At 37.5% G+C, this 21,237-nt stretch overlaps 6 protein-coding genes across 6 annotated transcripts; 5 read left to right on the plus strand and 1 right to left on the minus strand.

Moving 5' to 3' along the window:
• Positions 1-1,927: 1,927 nt before the first annotated feature.
• On the plus strand, positions 1,928-6,288 carry FDP41_002617 (uncharacterized protein; the record flags this gene model as incomplete). Its single annotated transcript, XM_044705831.1, has 3 exons — positions 1,928-5,440; positions 5,522-5,857; positions 5,908-6,288. 3 exons carry the CDS (start codon positions 1,928-1,930, stop codon positions 6,286-6,288), a joined length of 4,230 nt encoding a protein of 1,409 aa, XP_044562815.1.
• A 2,035-nt stretch (positions 6,289-8,323) lies between these two features.
• On the plus strand, positions 8,324-10,283 carry FDP41_002618 (uncharacterized protein; the record flags this gene model as incomplete). Its single annotated transcript, XM_044705832.1, has 5 exons — positions 8,324-8,607; positions 8,782-9,360; positions 9,511-9,827; positions 9,986-10,112; positions 10,184-10,283. The coding sequence occupies 5 exons, from the start codon at positions 8,324-8,326 to the stop codon at positions 10,281-10,283; spliced, it is 1,407 nt and encodes a 468-aa protein (XP_044562816.1).
• A 54-nt stretch (positions 10,284-10,337) lies between these two features.
• FDP41_002619 (uncharacterized protein) lies at positions 10,338-11,938 on the plus strand (the record flags this gene model as incomplete). Its single annotated transcript, XM_044705833.1, has 2 exons — positions 10,338-10,515; positions 10,653-11,938. The coding sequence occupies 2 exons, from the start codon at positions 10,338-10,340 to the stop codon at positions 11,936-11,938; spliced, it is 1,464 nt and encodes a 487-aa protein (XP_044562817.1).
• Positions 11,939-13,348: 1,410 nt separating this feature from the next.
• Positions 13,349-16,222, plus strand: FDP41_002620 (uncharacterized protein; the record flags this gene model as incomplete). The annotated part of the gene is made up of 1 exon (XM_044705835.1): positions 13,349-16,222. One exon carries the CDS (start codon positions 13,349-13,351, stop codon positions 16,220-16,222), a length of 2,874 nt encoding a protein of 957 aa, XP_044562818.1.
• An 889-nt stretch (positions 16,223-17,111) lies between these two features.
• On the plus strand, positions 17,112-19,937 carry FDP41_002621 (uncharacterized protein; the record flags this gene model as incomplete). Its single annotated transcript, XM_044705836.1, has 1 exon — positions 17,112-19,937. One exon carries the CDS (start codon positions 17,112-17,114, stop codon positions 19,935-19,937), a length of 2,826 nt encoding a protein of 941 aa, XP_044562819.1.
• A 534-nt stretch (positions 19,938-20,471) lies between these two features.
• FDP41_002622 (uncharacterized protein) lies at positions 20,472-20,876 on the minus strand (the record flags this gene model as incomplete). The annotated part of the gene is made up of 1 exon (XM_044705837.1): positions 20,472-20,876. The coding sequence occupies one exon, from the start codon at positions 20,874-20,876 to the stop codon at positions 20,472-20,474; it is 405 nt and encodes a 134-aa protein (XP_044562820.1).
• Between the last annotated feature and the right edge of the window lie 361 nt (positions 20,877-21,237).

Raw genomic sequence — 21,237 nt, forward strand, 5'->3', positions numbered from 1 at the left:
TTAGTCCTTCCTTTAATTAACAAACGAATTTTATTGTTTACTCTTTCGTGGATCAGAAATAATCATAATAGTTGTATATAAAACGTTATATACAAGAATTCTTGTAGTCCACAAATCGAAGGCCTGATTGGATCTATCTTTCTATGAATTCAATAGACCATGGAGATCTGTTCCATATTTGTGCCACAGGTGATAGATTGGACATTCCCTTAATTAAATCTGTCACTTGATAATGCTCTGTGGGATCTCTAAAACCGAATAATTTGCACTTATTCTTAATGGTAAAAGGTGGAGCTCTACAATTATAACCTGAGGGGGTATCAAGGAACATATTAGTTAGGAAAACAAAACCAGTTCTTCCGAAGGTGGAAGTGAGTATCTATATTTAATTGCAAAGTCAATCATTCTATTCCAATACCTGTCATAATTTAAACTTGTAGACTGTTCATTTTTATGGAAGATGATAACTATAGCCACTTCTTTTAATCTGCTCATCGAAAGTCTATCAAACTGGCTACCACTCTCGTTGATTTCTTCCAGGGTTCGACGTTTCCGCTCACAGAAGGAGCGAAATCACTTCCATTCATCTCTACACAAATGAAACTTGGAATTTTTGGATTAGAGGCCACCACCATCTTGTTTTCCAGACTGGGTGAATTAGAATCATCTGAGCTTTGGATTCCATACAATGAAGCATGACTCGCCCTACCAGGTTGAACGGGATGCAATACCAGTTGATTAATGGTTCTGTCCACAAAGTTGAAAAAGCGTCTGCTTTGTCCTCCCTGCTCAACTGATAGCGTGTGGTGTATGGTATCACTTTGTAATTGTGATGTGACGCAAAACGATCGTTCCCAATCGATACATTCAAGTGCTGCTGCACTTGGTTGCAAGTCTCCTGAACTACTTCCCAATCTGTCGGATCTGTTTTTTGGGTGATCTGTCTGCGATTTGGTTGTGTTCTGATGGTAGCCACTCCAACGACAACAGATGAATATTGTTATCGAATATAATTCTCCAAATTGATTGAATTAATCTGTTCATGATAGGGCTTTTGCAACTTCCTTTCCGGATCGAGCTTAAAGCTACCTTTGATTCCGTATAAATAATTAAATGTCTTCCTTTTAGAATATCCTTCCATGTTAATATAGCTCTTACTTCCAATACATTTATATGATCTTTCTTCTCTTGTTCTGACCACATTCCTTGAATCCTTAGATCTTTCTCTGGTATGTCGAAAGGGATAGTCTGAAGAAGGAACTTTATTCTGCTGGTACTTGTTATTATTCGTCCTTGTTGATGTGGATGCCCAATTCATCAGGTAATACATATTTTCGTTTATTTGTGAAAAATAATGTGGAATGAATTCTTCTGTTTGGGAGAACAACAACAAAAGTTGGATTCCAAATGACACATTAAAGGAGGAAGCAATGAAAGGGCAGAATGGTCTACATATTTGAGCTGCCATTCGAGAGATGATGATCGTTGGGTATGATGATCAAAGTGACGACTCATTCGAGCACTCAGTGTTGGACACAATGATGACGAGGACTTGAAGTTCAAACATTTTTTGACGATGAATGGATCGGAAACTGGATTAAAACATTCATTGTCGAACTGTGGACTCGTACCTCTGTTTTTAATGTTATATCACACAATGATTTCACTCCTCTCGAAATCAATCAAATACTCTCTTTACAAAATTCCATTTAAATTCAATTCTTTAGTCAATTCCGATCAAAACAAAAATGCAACACTGAGTGAGTATAGTGATCGTGTCCTCTTCTTCTTATATTTGCTGTCACTTTCAAAGTCAAGCTCGAACTTTTGTCGGATCGTCCACAACAATCTTCCTCTTCTAATCAAACATTCCCTACTTGACCAATTACCATCATCATTATCATGTACTACACGCATCATCATGAAAATGAAGAGTCATCCTGATCATTCCACTAGTACCACCATCACCACCATCACCACCACTAGTACCAATTATAAATGTCTAGAGATTACCTTTCGGGATCACCAAGCCTTGAAGTGTGTATCCAATTTCGAACAATGGTTGTTCATGAGCCTCATCACAGCCAAGAAGAAACACCTCCTCACCCTTCACCTCTTCCTTCTCCTTCTATCATTCCTGTTTCTCTTCATCATCATCATCCATGTAGTTCAAGCTCAAGTCCCTTCTCCTCTTCCTTCACGTGGATTAGCCTATTGCGCAGTGGCAAATACTTCCATCCTTCCACTCACTTCAAGCCTTTTAAAGGAACAACAACAAAGAGATGGAATTTTGTGTCCTTTCGGATTCATCAAACAAACACAAGTGATGGCAACCACCATATCTTTTCAATGCGTGAGTGTCCTTCAGTTATTGAATGAAATTGTGGATCAAAAAGATTGTTTCATTCCCGATGGTGAAACAGAGGCCAATCTTTCGCCCATTCTCGATCCTCAGAATTGTCTGTTTGACTTTTTACATTGCTCGCCCCGTACTCGAAAGTGTACCTTTACGAATACGAGAGCACAGGGAGATGTGTGTGTCGATCGATTGAATTGTATTGGATCGAGTGGTACAAACACAAATATTCAACGAGCATTGGCTGTCAATTGTCATGAAGGAAGATGCACCTCGTTGCAAAATTCTCCCTCATTGCCCATTGGTTCTTCATGTTGGAGCGCTTCTTCTTTGAGTAGTAGTGAGTATGCTCCTTTTTTGAACTATCAGAACAATACGTTATTGACCTGTGTGGAAAATTCAATTTGTACGTCGAATGGTAATCAATTACCACGTTCCTATTGCATTCAACTTCAATCGAAAAGAGCTTCAACATTTGAATCATGTGGTGCTGTGAGCAAAGATCGAATTCAAGACATGAGTTATAAATTGTGTAAGGAGGGATTGACCTGTCAATCACAATACATGAAACCTAACACTTGTGCCGAATTTATTAAGGCAAGTGACTTTGAGGACCTGTATCGATTTCCATTCAATTATCATTTGTCCATACCCACGTTGGTTTGTCCAGATGGTTATAAAGACAGCTCAACATTTATGGGAGATCGAATTATTTGTCAAAAGAATGGAACTGATATTTGTTTGACAAATGCTCCTTGTGGTGGCTATGATCTCTTCAATATCAAATCAAGTTATAGCTTTAAAAGTGGACGACCGAGACCACTTTCCAAACAATTTGACAGACTCACCAAGTGTGACACCTCGACCCAGAAATGTGTGAGAGTATTTGGAAAAGAGAATGGAATGAACTGTTCAGACCATTCGGAATGTCGTTCGTCCTATTGTTTCAACAATACCTATTGCACAAATATACCAAAAGAAATTCCTTGCGGACCAAGCGTAGCAAATCCAACTCTTTATGATTGCCCCGGCTATTCACATTGTATTTGTACAAATTCAACACGAGGCATTTGTGCAAATTTATGTTTTGCTGAATTGGCAGATTTTCATACGTGTGCTTATAACGTTGGGGTATTTGGAGAGACTAGCCCAGTATCAGTCATGGAAAACACACTATTTCCATTCGTTGACAATGCATCATCCGTATTTTCTCTTGAGAATGGGACTTGTAAAGATTATATGGTGAAATATTTTGAATGCATGCAATCGGTTCAGCAAGGTCTGCAATTGGAAATTCTACCAATCGTTGTCGTTAGCCAAAATGGTGATACTGAGAAAACTGCTTCTACAACACCACAACCAGATGATGCATACTTCTTTCGCGTACAACAAGTGCCATCATCCCTCGAACAACCACTTTTTATTGTGAATATTAATGAATCGTACCAGACAGCTATCTCACGCTTAGAACCGAATACGATTCAATTGACCACTATTGACATGTTCTTGAACCTCTCTCAAACACTCATGCAAGTGTCACCTCTGTACACAAACGTTAGAACTTCAGATTATGTGATCATTTCGACAACAGAGAGAATGGTTGGATTAATGCCCAGGTATAAATTCAAAACTGTAGATTTTAAGAATATTCATGCATGTGCATGTTGCACGGAAGCAGTCACGAAATATTTGGAGGCCTCTCTTGATGGAGGTATTTTATTGAGATCGAATCGTGTGAATGTAGCTTCTGCGATTTATATCAACAATGTGGATTTAAGTATTACCATTACAGGACTCGAACCAATCATGGGACATAACTCATTCCTGAACCGCAATTGGTACGAGAGATGTGACATCATTCTTGTTCCTCCGCAAGATATTGATGCTGTCACACTCTCTATCAAGAATAACATGCTACTACTGGACAACAATGGAACTTCAATCATCAAAGAATTGGAATCAGCATCCATGAATGATTTATTTGTGATCTTTATTTCAAATTTACCTTCCAAAGTGTTGGCCATACCTAGAGATGTGAGAGATGCAGCCATGACCAATCAACCATTATTTATCAAAATTTCTGAACTAGTTCGAGAAGCAATTTCACAAAAGTATAATCAAGCCATGCAACTATACAACAGCTCTCAAGCGAACGGTACAGGCACAAATTCAACTCGTGTCGATTGCTCTCTATTCAATTCGACATTGGATGTTAGGGCGTATCATCGAATCATCTTCTCCTTTCCCCTGACATTTGATCTGTTTTACCCTCTGCCATTATCTTCATCATCATTTATTATTGAATTTGATCAATGGTTTTCAATGAATGAGCTCAAAAAATATGGAAATTCATTGGAAGAACAAGCAATGAAACTATTGGACATTTTAGTCGATCCAATGTGCTACAGTAATTACAATTCATACTTGGGGGTTTTTCACTATAAAGATACCTCTAAATATTGGGATTTAATTTTAAAGGATTCCATGTTGTGGGTGGTAATGGCAAGCAGTTTGTCGTTTTATGCATGGTTGTTTTCCAGTTATAGAAATAGTGTTTCGTTGAAGCGAAGATTGTTTACTCCCTTTATTGGACCATTTTGCATGATGATTATTTGCTTGATGTACATTGAGCCTATCTTGATGTCTCTATTCAAAACTATTGGTAGGAACATTATTCCTCTCATTCCAATTCCTGACCTATTCATGTCACTTCTAACAGCATCCTATATTGTTGTGTTAATAAGATTTTATTTTTTGAGAAATTTATATCAAATTCGAAAAGGTCTAGAAATATTGAAAGGCAACAAGATGAACAATATGAGGATATATAGAATGATTGCAAAGCCATACGTGGCTCTAGTATTGATGATATTTGTGGCCATACTATTGTTTGGGATATGGTTTGGAGTTTTTTATGGAATCATGGAAAGTATCATTATTGAACGATTTCGAAGATTTGAATGGACCCTCCAATTTGATGCCTCATTGTTAGCTTTGACCACTCAATTTGGTTTTTTGAGCTTGGTCTCCATTATTTGCCTAACATTGGATGCTTTATTTAATTTGAAAAAAATTAGAAAACACGTAAGTATTCAATTGCACACATCTATTCAATTTTTAGATTGTCGTCGATCGTCGCCATGTTTTTATACTTACTTTGAATAGGGTATTGGATACTATTTCATGTTTGATGACCCTTTTCACTTGAGAATGGACATCTTTTCTCAATTATTGATCTTTTTAATTTCCATTCTCGTAATTTTAGACATATTTGTTTGGAATACTCTCATAGTTAACAGAATTGGAATTTTACTCTTCTTCCTATGCTCTCTCATGATATTCGGAGGAAATGTCATGATTATTGAATACATTTCATATTTTAGATACAAGCGGTGGCTGAAAAGATGTTGTTTCATGTCAGCAGATGACGACAATTATGATGCATTAGCTTATGAATGGTACGAACATATGAAAGATTTAAATTTCAGAGAACTTCAAGAGGTAGGTACTTTTATCCATGTAATGATGGCCATCATGCTCCTATGACATAGCAATATGCCATTAATTTGTTTGCATTAGAAAATTTGCTACTCTTTGAAGAATTTGAAAAGGTTGAAAAGAAGAAAAACTTGTCACTCAATGATTTCATGACGCTAAACAATATCATTTTAAGTGTGAATTTATCATCTGATTCTCGAAACACATTTAATGATCTTCTCACACACCTCACTCACAATCCCAACGAAACCATACCATTCAACAGATTAGAACCAATCAAGCACGAACTTGTCTCTGAAAACATAATTCCTGAAATTTACATTCCTCTCAAACAAACCAGTCATTTTGTGAAATGGAAAGAAGCCACATCACTCCAAAAAGAAAGCAACATTATTACTGAGGTTCCTAAAGAAAAAGAATTGATAGAACTTTAGATTGTGTGGATTGACATGTGTGAGAATTTCATTAGAAAGGTTGTTGTGATGTTGTAAACTTGGAGGAGATTCATCGATGAATCCATATGGAATTCATTTATTGGTTGAACACTACATGAAACAACTGTTGTGAAATTTTCATCAGTATAGCTTGTTTGAAGAGCTGTTCAATTTCTTTTCAGTTTTCTTTTTCTTGTTATTTTTCTTTCTAGATTTTCCTTGTTTGGGAGTCTAAGTATCAACATTGGCTACTTCTTCCACTGTTCAAGAGAACATTTCACAGTAGACCTCTTCGACAACCTTGGTTCTTTCTGTTTCAGGAAGTAAGAAAAAGAACAACAGAGTGCTTCCTTTCATTGTCTCGATGCTCTTTCGACAGAGAGCAATTAATTTTTCCTTTTGTTCCCATAACGAAGCCTCACTCTCAACATTTCGGAATGTAAGAACACAATAAAAGTCGAGCCAGTACTTGTTCTGCCCTTTCTGTTGTGCACAAATCAGTAAGTAGTTTCATGAATTCAGGGAACTTCTTAAATAATCCCGATTTTGGACTGCCAACTTTTCCACCCTTAATGTACGTGAACAGGTTGAATTATCAACTTGTTGGCCAACAATACTTTGAGGAAGTTGTGATGAAGTATATGAATGAGAACATGTCAAGTTGGAAGTATCCAGGTAAATTCATCGAAGACCTCAATCCAAGAAAGTTTATTCCACCAACCATCAAAAAATAAATTGATTGTTATTCATGTATATTTGTTCTAACGCTTCTTTAGTAAGGGAGTTGTTTGATTTCAAAACCGTATCAGTTTCTTGTGAAAATAATGTAAAATTTTTTAGTCAACTGAAACTTTAAGTTCCTGGTTGACAGAGTTATTGGTTTCGGAAATGCACAATTGCTCGTACTTGTTACTTCCACATATGCAAAAATCAAAGAAAGTTGGAATTCCATGGTCTCTTGGATGCCATCTCATTATTTGAGAAATATTAAAAAACCCAAAGTGAGTTCAAGGCGCTTTGCAAGAAGAATGAAGAACCTTTGATCGACCTTCCACACTTTCTACATGGACCCTTACACAAGCACTTCAAAACGAAAAGTTGGTTCACTTTTGAAGAATAAACTTGCCACAAATGCAAATCAATAAAATTATTAAGCGTAATGTCTCTTGAATGCCAATTTGAACAGTCCGGAGAGGGCCGACTTGTAAATCAAACAGCCTTAATGTTCACTCGAACCACATTCCTACCGACAAGGTGACACTTTAAAAATCTCCATATTTAGAAAATGATACAATATGACCGCGCCAAAAGGATGTCAAGCCTTACTCATCTCAATCCAGCCTTACCACATTTTTACCGGATTGGATTGAGATGAGTAAGTAAATACTACAATCATGATTTGAAACCACCATAAATGGTGACTTGTGCATGCTTTGAATGCCAAACCATCAACAAAAAAACAATTAAAATATTCTTCAGACTTGAGAGAGCATATTTGCTCACAAGGCAGCTTGGAGTGTGTATATTCATTTATTCATTTTCCATAAAATAGAAGAATGGTTTGGCCTGAGGGTGAGTGATTATTCTGTTCTTTGTTAAGGATTAGATTTCTGTAATGGCAACATTTCAACAGTTTCTCAAGGTGATGAATTGTCATCCCTTCGAGAGAATTCAAACATTGAAGAAATATGACCAATTCACATACTCTGTCCTATTAAGACGAGATCGATTTAAGATGGCTTCTCTTGATGAAAAGGATATTGGAAATTCTCTATTCAACAATAATGACACTGGAGTATCATTGGGAAATAAGCTCATGATGCAGTTTCCAAACTCTCACTTTCATCACAGTCTGGATATAACTTTTGAAGGGTGAGCTTTGGTGGTATGGTTATCAAGGACAAAGCATAATAGCCTAAAGGCATTTGATGAATGGTCAATAGGAATTATTTTCTTTCATTTGGAGCAATGTGATATCCTTCTTGTTTGTTATCTCTTCTAGTTTCATCAATATTTATAAACAATATTCAAAAAAATGTCACTTTTTGAGTCTCTTTATTCATCACCTCGATTTTGGTTTGCCATACAATCACTGATCGGAATTGGAGCGTTCTCTCTCTGTACTCACTTGATCCTAAAGAATCGAAGATTTACCATCTTTTATGCACTGTTTACGTCGATTCATAGCTTGTTTACAAATTCGTATTTTGCATCCAATCATTATTTTCCAATAATTCCTATTGCTGGCCACTTTTATTTAAATGGCGCATTATTTGCACATTTATTTGTGTTGATGAAATGGAGAAAATTAAAGCCCAAGTAGGTGGACTTTTGATTTGAAATTTAACTGTTGATAATAACAACGATCATGAATAAGGTATGCGTACTTTCACCATTTAATTTTTCTGAAACTCTTCAATTTCAATTGACACTAATTGATACAAATTCACACAAATTGACACAAATTGATACAAATACCACCAAATGCACTAGTTGGTACTTGTGGAGCATTTGCATGCCTGGATACTTTTATTTGGCTTGGGGTGCAATGGGATCCATGCTCTCCATTCCTCATTCCATTCTGAGAATTGCATTTCGATCTCTCTTTTCACAACTCGATCCCAATATGATCTATTTTCATTGTTTAATTTTGATACTCACTTCCTATTCATTCTACTTGTCGTTTGTGAGTCCACCATTTTGCAAGGAACAAGTGCATATTGATTTGACACATAATCGCAAGAGTGAAGAGCTTGAATCCAAACAGTTACAAAAACAACACACTCCTCACGATCATGTCGTAGAATTGACAAGTGACAAGGTGGTACATCAAGATGAATCGTGTATTCTTCGAGTGTTTCAAATTACAGATGCACACTTAGGACCATACATGAGTAAGAAACGATTGTTTAAAGTTTGTCAAAATATTGTGAAACACAAACACCAAATTGATCTCGTAGTCATTACTGGTGATATGGAAACCATGGACACACATCACGACGAGGATTCATTACGAGAGGCTCTTTCTCCTCTCAAAGAGATTTCTCACAAAGTTGTCGCATGTTTGGGAAAGTAAGTTTTTTGAAGATGAATATCAGTTGTTTTTGGAAGGAATGTATTGAAAATTCTTGTGTAACACATGACTGAAAATATATGGAACCACCTTGTGTGTGAATATTCATTGTGTGAAATCGATTTCCATGAATCAAACCATTCACACAGTCACGATTATGAAGTGTTGGAAAAAATTCGAAGAGCCTATCAAGAAAATTCCATTACCTTACTCGAGGATGATCAAACCATCATTGAAATTGAACGATGGACCCAATTGAGTGGCGAAAAATCTCACGTTCAAATCATTGGTTCATCTTTTTCATTTGCAGCAATGGAATCATCGACTCGACACATTCAAGAATTGTGTAACAAGTTTCCACGAGTCGATGCGAATACTCCACGAATTTTGTTGATTCATAATCCTTCCATGCTATCTGCTTTGGATACAAAGGATTCTTGTGATATTGTGTTTAGTGGACATTTACGTAAGTGTGGATTCGAATATGAATCTATTTGGAAAGATTGAGAAAATTTTTTCTTTAAACCAATTTGTGTGAATTTGATTGTGATATCGAATATTGACATGTCAAATTATTCCACTGATGATCCATGATGTGGCATCCATGGTGACTCACCATTCTAGACGGTGGACAAATTGGAATTGGAAGAATGACTTTTGTGAAAGGTCTATATTATGCATTGAAAATTTTTGGTAAGGAAAAGACAATTTTCAAAGTTTATCCACCAGATCAAGGTTTATATGGAAGAAGGTAAGAATGCTTTTTATTCTGTATCAAATTCACAAGGTTATTATTGTGACATTCTGTTGTCTGAACATTAGAAATTTGAGATTATATTCTCATAGAGGAACTGGTCACTATGGATTCCCACTTCGACTGGGCATTGCCTCTGAACAATCTCTCATTCATTTGTACTTTTAATAAACATGTCATCATTTAAATTCCACAATAATTTCTTCTAAAATTTAAAAAAAAATGAGCAGCAAAGCCTCTTTCCAATCTCCATCATCATCATCCTCACAAAAAACACTACTACCTATATTCATTTTGATACTCTCTGTGGTGATAAGAGGAATATTGTTTTATTATGAATTTGATAAATCATTGGAAGATGAAATTCACTTTTCTACTCCGACCACAAGTTTCAAGCGATGTAGGTATATATATTGAACGTCTTCGGAATGATAATATTCGGATCATCATCCATATGAATGACCGAATCATTGTAATATTCCAATACAATGATGTTATAATAACGATGAAATTGCCAACAATATGAATAACGATCAGTGAAAGAAGGATTATTTCTCTCTCGCATCGGTCAATCACCATATTCAAGCTCTTCTTTTTTGCAACCTCCTCTTACATTAGCACCCTTTGCATGGGCTGATCAATTAACAAATACATTTACAACGCGCAATGAGAGTTATATACAACTTTGGATGTATCGATCTATATTTATAATATCAGATCTTGTGGTTGCATTTTTCATATATGGCATTGCCAAAAATTCGACGACATTGTTGCAACCTTTTCACAGCAAGGTCACATTGCCACCAAAAACATCCACAAATAATTCTTCTCAAAATGCTCCAGAAAATACTACTTCTCAAAATTTACCTATTTTTTTGATGGCATTATATTTGTTAAATCCTGTCATGATTGGAAGCTGTGTCAGCATGTCAACCATTGTTTTCAATAATTTATCAATTGCTGGGGCCATATATTTTGCAACAAAATCGAACATAGTGTCCAGTACCTTATTTTTAGCATTGGGAACTTATTTAACATTGTATCCCATTACATTACTTGTTGGAATTATGTTAATTGTGAGAAGTTTGAAATTGAGAAATCATGAACCAGTCAAAATGTTTGCAATTATTGGAAAGAGTATGGTAATGTTCATGTTTTGGACATGTTGCTTACACTTTGCGTCAATTTCTCTGTTGGAAAATATTAGAGGTGGCCTTGAAGGAAAATTGCCAGCCGTAGATACGGTCATTTATCCATTCCTCACTTCAACATTGGGCACAATTATTGGACCTGAACGAATGAGTATTCTCTACGAATACTTTTATCAATGCTATTATTATCCTTTCACACTTCAAGATTTAACTCCCAATTGGGGAACGATGTGGTACTTCTTTACAGAAGTGTTCAACGATTTTATGGCCTTCTTCCTTTTAATTTTCCATTTGCATGCATTTATTTATGTCATCCCTCTCACACTCCGATTCACAAACGATGGATTATTTTGGTGCCTTATTCAAACTGCTATAATTTCAGTATTTAAGTCATACCCATGTTTGGGAGATTTTTTCTTTTACATGACACTGCTCCTCTTATTTATTCACATCTCTCAACACATGAGATATGGTTTCTTTATTGTGAGCATGTTACTTGCATCACTCTTTGTGGGACCTATTTGTTTCAACACTTGGATTCACAAGGGTACAGGAAATGCCAACTTCTTTTATTTTGTGACTTTAATCTTTCTAGTTGGAAATATTTTACTCATTGTCGAATTTGTGTTCGCAAGACTGAAGGCCACACATTTGTACAAAAAGAACCAATAATTCAGGACACGGTAAAATCTAGGTTCTGATATGCAAAACATTAATAAAATTGAGATGTATGCGAGAGGCTGAGAGCGAACTACACATCTGAGCACTGCAGTTAGCGAGGATAGCCATGCAAGAGGTCTTGTCTATTGCAGTTTCCTAAACGATAGTGATCGTATTGGAATGATCACATCGAGGATAAAACCGAAATCAAACACCTAATGATTAGGAATAGACAGGATTGAAGCAAATTTTTTCGCACCGTTTTTCTGCTTCTTCTTGTGGGTTGCAAGAATTGAACTTTTTCGGAAGGTGATGCATGTTTTTCAAAGACAGGGAAGAGCACGTGTTATCATGTTGTTCTACTCGCGAGAGCCATCTCAACATCTGAAAACCTATTTTTGAATGAGTACACCAGTCAACAATTAATATCCTAATTTTAATTGAGAATACATGGATGTCTTTGAAGTACCTTATGTGTTGTATTAAGTTTTGTTATTTTAAGAGGGGCTGTTTTTAAAGTATTTGAGTATTTCGAACCCTCAATCATTTTTCTTCATTGAACATCGGAATTTGGAGTAGTGTGCTCGCACCACAACAAGAAAACTACCCACTTGATGATAGACTCCAATTAGAATGATTCTTCACAAACTCACTAATAAAATGTCACATTTTGTAGAGCAACCCTATTGACACAAATACTTATTGAGCTGATTGTTACAAGTTCAGATACTCTCGTAAACCTTACAAGACGTGGAACTCCATAATGTAGATTCAACATGTTCAACAAATATGGTAGATTAACTTCTTGTACAATTTCTTGTACAAGGGATGATGAACAGATACAGCATAGTTATAAACCAAGCAAGAAGGTTCTCCGTTCTGGCATTGCTCGCAGAAATCCCATTCCTGAGCTGTAACTGGAACGATAGTCACTTGCTTTGATTTCTTTAAGCAATTCTTACACTGTATTTTCGTCCAACATTTGGAGGCAGTACCTTTCAAGTACTAATGCACAAAAAACCAAAACCATGAAAGATAATTTCGACAAGTCTGTCCTCAGGCGCCCATTTCGCATAATTCCTAAACGAAGTAGCATGAAAGCTTGAAAACTGATGTCCCTCAAGTCCAGGATAGTGCATCATATAAATGGGATCTCCAATTTGTAATATTTGAGGGGAGTGAATGAACACTACCTTATTGGTTGAGTTTTTTCAATTCTTTGGGAATTGCAACTGATGTATTGAGATATCCATATATCTAAAATCACCTTCAGGGATAGCACCAGATCCAAATACTTGTCAATTACGGCAGGAAAATCTATTCTAGTTCGTTCATGATTGTATTTTCTTCTCACTGCGTTAGGAATACTAACAAGAGATTGTAAGCATTCTACTTTTCATAATTAAAAAAATTGCCTGCACCATGTTCTCTTCAACTGCTCCCTCATCATCGTCATCATCATTGGCAATATCCGAAACAAATGACTCTTTGACAGAAATTGAACTAAAAATTAAGGCCTATATGCACATGATTGATAAAAATCAGCACAAAAGAAGTTTGGAGAAAACATCGGATCATATTTCGGTTCATCAATTATTTAATCCTCCATCATCACCATCTTCAATTCTGATGAAAAATTCGGAATTGAAAAACCATCAAATCCAAGATCACACCAGCATAAAACAGCAAACATCAACTCCGCTTGATATTAAAGGATTCAACGAGAGGGTCAAAACTTTTCAAATAACGACATGGTTCAACAAACCTTACAATGTAAACCCGCTCGAATGTGCAAGATATGGCTTTATCAATTACAGTCAAGACAAGATTCAATGCTCACAATGCCGATCAAAATTAATTTTGAAAACAGAATTTGAAAAAGTTAATGTACCCAGTGATGTCATCGAGAAACGATGTGAATCTTTTAGAGAGGAGCTGAAATCATGTCATTCACACGACTGTATATTTCTCAATCAACCATCCCCACTACGATTTACTCTGTTTTGTCATCAAGACACTTCATCTGGAAAGAACAAGAATATTATCAAGTTGCATTGCTTCAATTTTCATAGAATGCTAAAGAAATTACGAAAATTACAAGCGACTTATCAGTTAAAATTGGAATTAAGTTCTGAATTTTTGACAAAATTTCACTCTCCAAACGAAGAATTCGTACAGAGCACACTAAAGGAAATTAATATGCCAAGTACTAGTGAGGATGTGACTAATTCCGAATCTGTTGTTTCACCGGCCTTATTTTGGTTGAGTGTTTTTCATTGGGAAGTGTTGCAAAAAGTTTTCAACAATGGCTCCGAAAAGGATTATTTTTTATATTGCGAACATTGTCAAATGAGTCACTATTTGAAGAAAGTTAATCGTGGACAGTTATTAACAACGGAGGATTCATTGAATCCTGCATCCATGCATCGATGGTGGTGTCCATGTGTGCATCACAACCAACTCTTAACAGACTACGAACAGATTACTGAGGACGAAGAAAGCAAGTTTTATTCGAAAGTGCTTATAAAACGAAAACTGAACGAGCCTCCTGGATGGAGCCAAATGTTGGACTCGCTGCAGCAAGACAGCAAAATCTCAAACCAAAATTCTGAGAACGGGTTGATGTACCTTCATCATGAACAGTTCACACCAAGTGAATTCGATGCTTCCCTTCTCGTGAAGAACATTTTACAAAACTCATTGAGCTCAATATTCGTCTCAGAGAATGAACGGCGCCAATGGTTGAGAAAACAATTTGAAAAGCCCAACGAAGCATTGCAAGAAAATGCTGCTCTCACGACACCTAAGGAGCAACAAGTAGGCGAGACAAGAGAAATTCCACCAGATACTGCTACCATCATTTCCAATAACAATGTCAACTTTGGACAAGAAGAACAAGCTAGATCAACACCAATAATCACCTCAACCACGTCCATCACTAAGGAAGTTTCTGACCTTTCTCATGTGGCAGCAGCAACTCTCTCAACAACAGAATTGGCTCAACTAAGTGACGTTACGGGACCAACTCCAATAGCCTCAATACAGGATCAACATGGTGCGGGTGTCAGTGACGTCACCATCTCTGCATCTCATGAAAAAACCGTAATCACTGAGGAATTGTCGTTATCAATCAATTTGGAGCCATCCATAACCTCATCCTCCTCCCATACAACGCGTACTCCATCCACACAATTGAAATCTTCCTTCATCAGTCCTTTCCCTGCCCCAACAATGAATGAACAACATCAACAAACGGGAACTGTTTCGCAAAACAGATTTGAAACTCTGTCGGAAAAGGAAGGTATGACATCGCCAATGTCCGGTCCATACGAGCAAGTGGATGCGTTATCCTCGCTAACGCCAAATACTTCGACAACAGTAGCAATCATGCAACAAGATTTTACTTCTTCTTCTAGCACACCCATGACGACAATGACGACTTGTGACACCACAAGTACTACATCACTTATTGAACAAGAAGAACCCTATTCTTTGTCGTCAGGGTTTGTTGCAGCATCTCCGCTTGCCTCAGAAATCACAAATCATCACCAACAAGACACTCTTGTCTTGGAAAAGAACGAAATGGTGATTGAAGGGCTTGTTCAACGAGAGCAAACAACAGAAGCATCATCTGTTTTAACAACACCAGTTAAGGCCGATACTATTGTTCAACACGAGCCTTCCACTCCATCTATGGTTTCAATGCCTTCTCTTGCATCTGTGGTGTCTTCACCTCCTAGTTCCTCGTCATCGAATAATACCAGAGCCACGCCAACTAATGCTGCATCGATGTCGTCCTCATCGTTATCATCCTCGCGACAGCTTGATCAGATCTCCACAGTAACCACAACAGCAAGTGCAGCAAGAAAAACTGATATGACCACAACGACGACAACAACCACTCCCTCAAAACCACCTTCTTCAACCAATGAAAAACCCTCATCCACTACCACGAAAACTACTGTAGTTACAGCTGCCAGTGGTAGCAGCAGTGGCAACATTTCAACGACAACTCCCAACAAATCGTTAACCTCTTCTCACACAAGTGCACATTCCACCGCGTCGACTCCTCCAAACAAACCAAGAAAGCAACAACCAACCAGTGGCAATAGACAAAGTTCAAATAAGAAGCAAGCAACGCCCAATTCAGACAATACTGCGACATCGTCAAATACGCCATCTTCCAAACAATTTCGACAATCTGGCAACAAGCAACAACAAGGCAACGCGACACAAACCAACAACAAACGAAAAAACGCCCAAAGCACAGGCAAAGCGAGCAAGAAACGCAAATAGCAAGAATATTGAAGAGCTGTCAAAGCAAAGAAATTCACAAATAGTCGTGTTGTGAGCGCGTCAAGAAAAGGTTTTCTTTTTCCGGCTGAAACTCCTCGGATTGATTACTTTGGATCTCATCGAAAACACGGTTCCACCTCTTTTGCAGTTTCCAAAAATCACGCAATATTCAAAAAAACAACGTCACCACGTGTTGACCACATCAATATCTCTCTCATACTACATCGTATCCCAATAATCCTTTGCCACACTTGGTGCATATCCGCGTAATAATTTACCTCCACAACACCATCTGAAAAGGCAAGTGGTGTGTGGCGAAGAAAATACCATCTTCATTTTTAAACAACTGCAATTAATTTGTACGATATCCGTTCAATAGTGTAATATCAATATTTGTGTGTTGATTAACACATTACAATAACTATTTAAAAATCCATCAACGATACAGGCTTCATCAAAAAACAACAGCACACATACTCTCATCATTTCACACCACCCAACGACACTACACGATTCACTGGACGAAGTACATCAAAACGCACGCACAAATAACGCACAAGCATTCAATCATTTCCTTCTTCTTTTGCTCAAATCTTTTCACATCAAGAAACTACCAAGCTTGCACCTGTCCAATCTTTCAGGAGAAAGCGACATTATCATAACCACCACACCAATTCACATTCCTTTTAAAAACCCTTCTGCAGAAGAAGGCATAACCAAAATCATTGAAATCACCAACTGTCAACATTCAATTCTTTTCATAATTACTTGGCCAAGTTTTTTAGTCTGGAAACCAACTGCAACATCCAATAATATCATTCAAATTCACAACAAGATTGATTTCTATTCCATCTTTCGCATTCGACCAAAAAGAAGGCAACAATACATTATGGGACCAACCTTGTTCCCTCCTTCCTCGCATCGACATCAAAAGAAACATAAATCATCATCCTCTTCGAAAGCTTTTATTTCTAACGACAAACCAACCATGATTATATCTTCTCAGACCTGCCAGGAACATCATTCACCTTCCAGTAAGGAACCTGCTGCTGTTCTCACCAACAGCAAAGCCATGGAATTGTTATTTGGCACCAAAAGTCCTCCTCATCATGGTCAACATCAAAAGATGCATGAATCCACAATGATTTCAACGATTCAACAACATCATCATGACATTCAAAAACGTTCATCCCTTCTTATTGACGATGCGAACATTGCAACTCCTCGTCAACCACAGCAACCACAACATTTTGATACCAACCACAGCATGTTGCAACCCATTAGTGGTGGCTCACAACAAGCACTCATTGCTTCTCGTCATCCTCCTCATTCGACCATCACATATTCTGCATCGTCGTCTTCATCGAATACGACGAACATGATGCCATCACCTCGCACTTCGAACACGACCAGTGGAGCCGTATTATTGGATGCACAGGTGGAAAACAATGTTCTTCACACACCTGTCGCTAGCACCACCTCCACTTACAAATATGGCAATTTTAGAGACTTTGTTCCCAATGACTTTTATTCTTCGAATTTGCATCATCGTCATGGTACTTCCACGATAAGTAGTAGCAGTAGTAGTAATAACACTCATGGGCATTACCAAGAGGACATTGTCTTTTCTCAAAAGAATATTCACACAAACAACAACACCAGTAGCTATATCCATTCAAACTCCTCTCCTTCCAGTCAACGTTCTAATCCTTTTCATCAACAAGAGAAACATCATCAGACTCCTCTCTCATCCAATCCTCCTCCCTATCATTTTCACACCCATGCTTCCACACATCAAGGTTCTGGAGGTTCAGCTGCACAGTTAGGATGGAGAGTGAGTGGTTCGATGACTTGTTTTGGAGGTGGAGGAGTACAGAGAGCCTCTCCAACGAATCCATCGATGATGCAAAGCACTCCAACAGCAAGTGTACGAGGAATGGTGACTTCATCATGTGATGTTGGTGATGATGTGAATGATGAGAGGGTTCGTGAAACACTCGATTCGAGAGGACAAGACGAGAGAAGAACATTGCACCATGAGGATTATTCTCATGCACATCATCATCGTCATGATGGATCATCCCAAATGGAATCTTTCAAATTTTATAATTTATCGAATATGGAAGGTCATACTTTCGATGGTAATTTAGCTCATCGTTCAGGTTCTTCTTCTACTCATCGTCATCCTCCTGAATACCATTACTCATCGATGAATCCTCATGATTATTATCATAGAAATTCCATGCCACGAAATTCCTACATTGCTGCCAGTACTTTGCATCATCAAGGACCAACAACAACTTTTCGTGATGACGACGAGCATGTTCAACCTTCTGTGAAAAAGACCAAATTCATGGCTCCACAAGAACGACAGGAATTTATGCATCATGTACCTCATGATGTTAAAAGTGATCATCACCTCCTTCAACAAGTGCATGAACATGCTGACACCAATGATGCAGCTCACCATCCACCCAACTACTACGAAGAGTATGTTTCAGATTCTGTGAAACATTCACTCGATGACACCCAGAGTGATCAACAACAACAACAACATATTGCAAGCAGTAATGAGTATCCAAAATCGCGAGTGAAACCAACAAGTAGTGCAACAACAACAAGAAGAAGTTCAACCACAAGCATTAGTACAACAGCCACTCGAGAAAAATCGAGTAGTTCAAATTCCAAAAAGAAGACCTCTTCTTCTTCTGCAAAAATCACTCGTAAATCATCCTCTTCAAACAGTAGCAATCGCAGTGAAGACAGTAGCAGTAGCAACACCAACACAGCACTCGATTCTAGCAAGTCAAAAACTACTCACCTCACTATTGAAGAATTGGACGACTCGGTCAACATTCCCATTCGTATTTTGGCTTACAATTTGGGTCTCACCAAAGATGTTTCCAAATCATGGAGATATCGTGACATTCGAAGAGCTCTCTTCGAACGAATGATTGAAGATCACATTGATTTTGTGGACACTCAAGAAGAACATTCACTTCTCAGAGAGAGACTTCCTCACAAATTGACCTATAGCAATTTCTGTAAGAGAGTCATGCTGTTGGTCTTTCATTATCTTGTTCGAGATGGAAAGGAACCAAAATTTTATCGAAGACCACTTGTGAAGAGAGAGCTTATTGAAAGTTTGTTACGGGAAAAGGATCCTCACTTTTATTCCATTGTTAATCCATCTCATGCTCGTGAATTACATACTCTTTTGAATACGAATAGTGACATGACTTTCAAGCAAGCAGTTGCAATCGTGTTTAAGGGTATCCTTAATATGGAAACTTTACAAAGTCTCAATAAGGTAACAAACACGAATTTGAGTCGAAGAAGAACAAGTAGTAGCAGTACCGCGACGACTAGTCGTACCAAACGATCTTACAAGAAGAGTTCTGAATATCTCTCTGATGATGATCATGACATGAATGATGACCATGATCCCTTTGAAGAAGACACCAATCAAAGAGTGAACGAGACGACAACCTGTGATGTCACCAACATGACTAATAGTCGTCTTCGTCGAGGTGCCTCTTCTTCTTCTCAACTCAGTCAAACCACACACGACACTGAAGACAATGATGAGGAGGATGACATTGGAGACAAACCTTCCACAAGACCTCGTCGTCAAGCAAGTAAGAATTTGAAACGCAAGTTAAAGGCAGTAGTTGAAATTTTGGGTGATGAACAAGATGAGGAAGAAGATGAATGACGCCTCTACTCGTGTCATATCTTGTTGTGATTTCAAGTGACAAGGTGAAAAGCCTTCAAAGACAATTTGACTTGAGATATCTAATTCAATCATAACTGTTTCTTTCATGAGTGAACATGAAAATAATATTATTTGAGAATAAATCTGTAGAAATTTGGAACGTCAAGTTTTGTGCGTGAAAGAAGTCGAACATGGAGATATTCTTCAGAGAGATAAAGTCGCCAACAAGAGTGGAAACTGTTTGGACAAAGAGTCGTTGCTTGTGTTTCTTTTATTGTTGGTTGATTGTGAGGTCAGTAATGATAATCTTGTTGTTGGAAGGATTTGGTTTTGTTGTTGTGTTGAGTTTGCAGCGTGAGGGAAGTTGTTGTGGATAAATGTCACAAACTAAATGTCAACGACTTCCTTGTGTGCACGTCTCATGATTCAAATAGTAATAAATATAATACTATTTAAAATATTATTATTATTACAATTAATTCGGTCCAAAAATGGAATTTGTCCAAGGATCGACCAATATATTGGAGAGTCGTCTTACAACTCTTCATGAATCGTCTCTTTCTCATCAACATTTCCATTCTGACTCAAAAACATTTTAGCAAAAGGTTCCGCAAATTCTCTAAAACTCAACACATCATCTCCATTCACATCCAATTGATCAAACAACAAATCCAAAGCATTCTCCGCCTTGGTGTCCATTCCCAATTTCTCTGCAAGTGAAGGATCTTGTTGTAACATGACTTCCATCACTCGTTTTAATTCTTCCTTCTCAATCACTCCATTCTTGTTTAAATCAATTCGAGAAAAGAGTTGTGAAATGACTTGTTGTTGCTGTGGAGTGAGTTGATTGAAATTGGAAGAAGGAGTTGATGGTGATGGTGATGATGAATTGGTTTGGAAATGACAAGCAGAGGAAGTTGAGGCTTTTCTAGTGAGCATGTTGATTGTTGCGAAGTGTGAAGGATGAGAACTCTTGTCGAAAGAAGTGATCAGAAGTTGATCAAAATTTGGATTTTAATTGTTGTTTGTTGGTCACAGGAGAAGTTGAGACCACTCAGTGGAGAGCTCGATAATGAAGATGGATAATTTTTTTTTATGAAGGAGCTGTCACCGTGGGTTTCTCTCTGTGACAATTCTTGAGAGTGACATGAGACGTGTAAAAGACAATTATAAAAAAGAAGATGAAATTTCCGATTACCTTTTGTCTGAGGAGAACCTTATCATCTCCAACTACCCTTATTTCGAACTGTAGTGACAGGAATAATTCAACAATAATTAGTACGTCGGGATTTTATTTAAG

The sequence above is a fragment of the Naegleria fowleri genome (assembly GCF_008403515.1).
Source record: "Naegleria fowleri strain ATCC 30894 chromosome Unknown tig30, whole genome shotgun sequence".
Classification (NCBI taxonomy): domain Eukaryota; phylum Heterolobosea; class Eutetramitea; order Acrasida; family Naegleriidae; genus Naegleria; species Naegleria fowleri.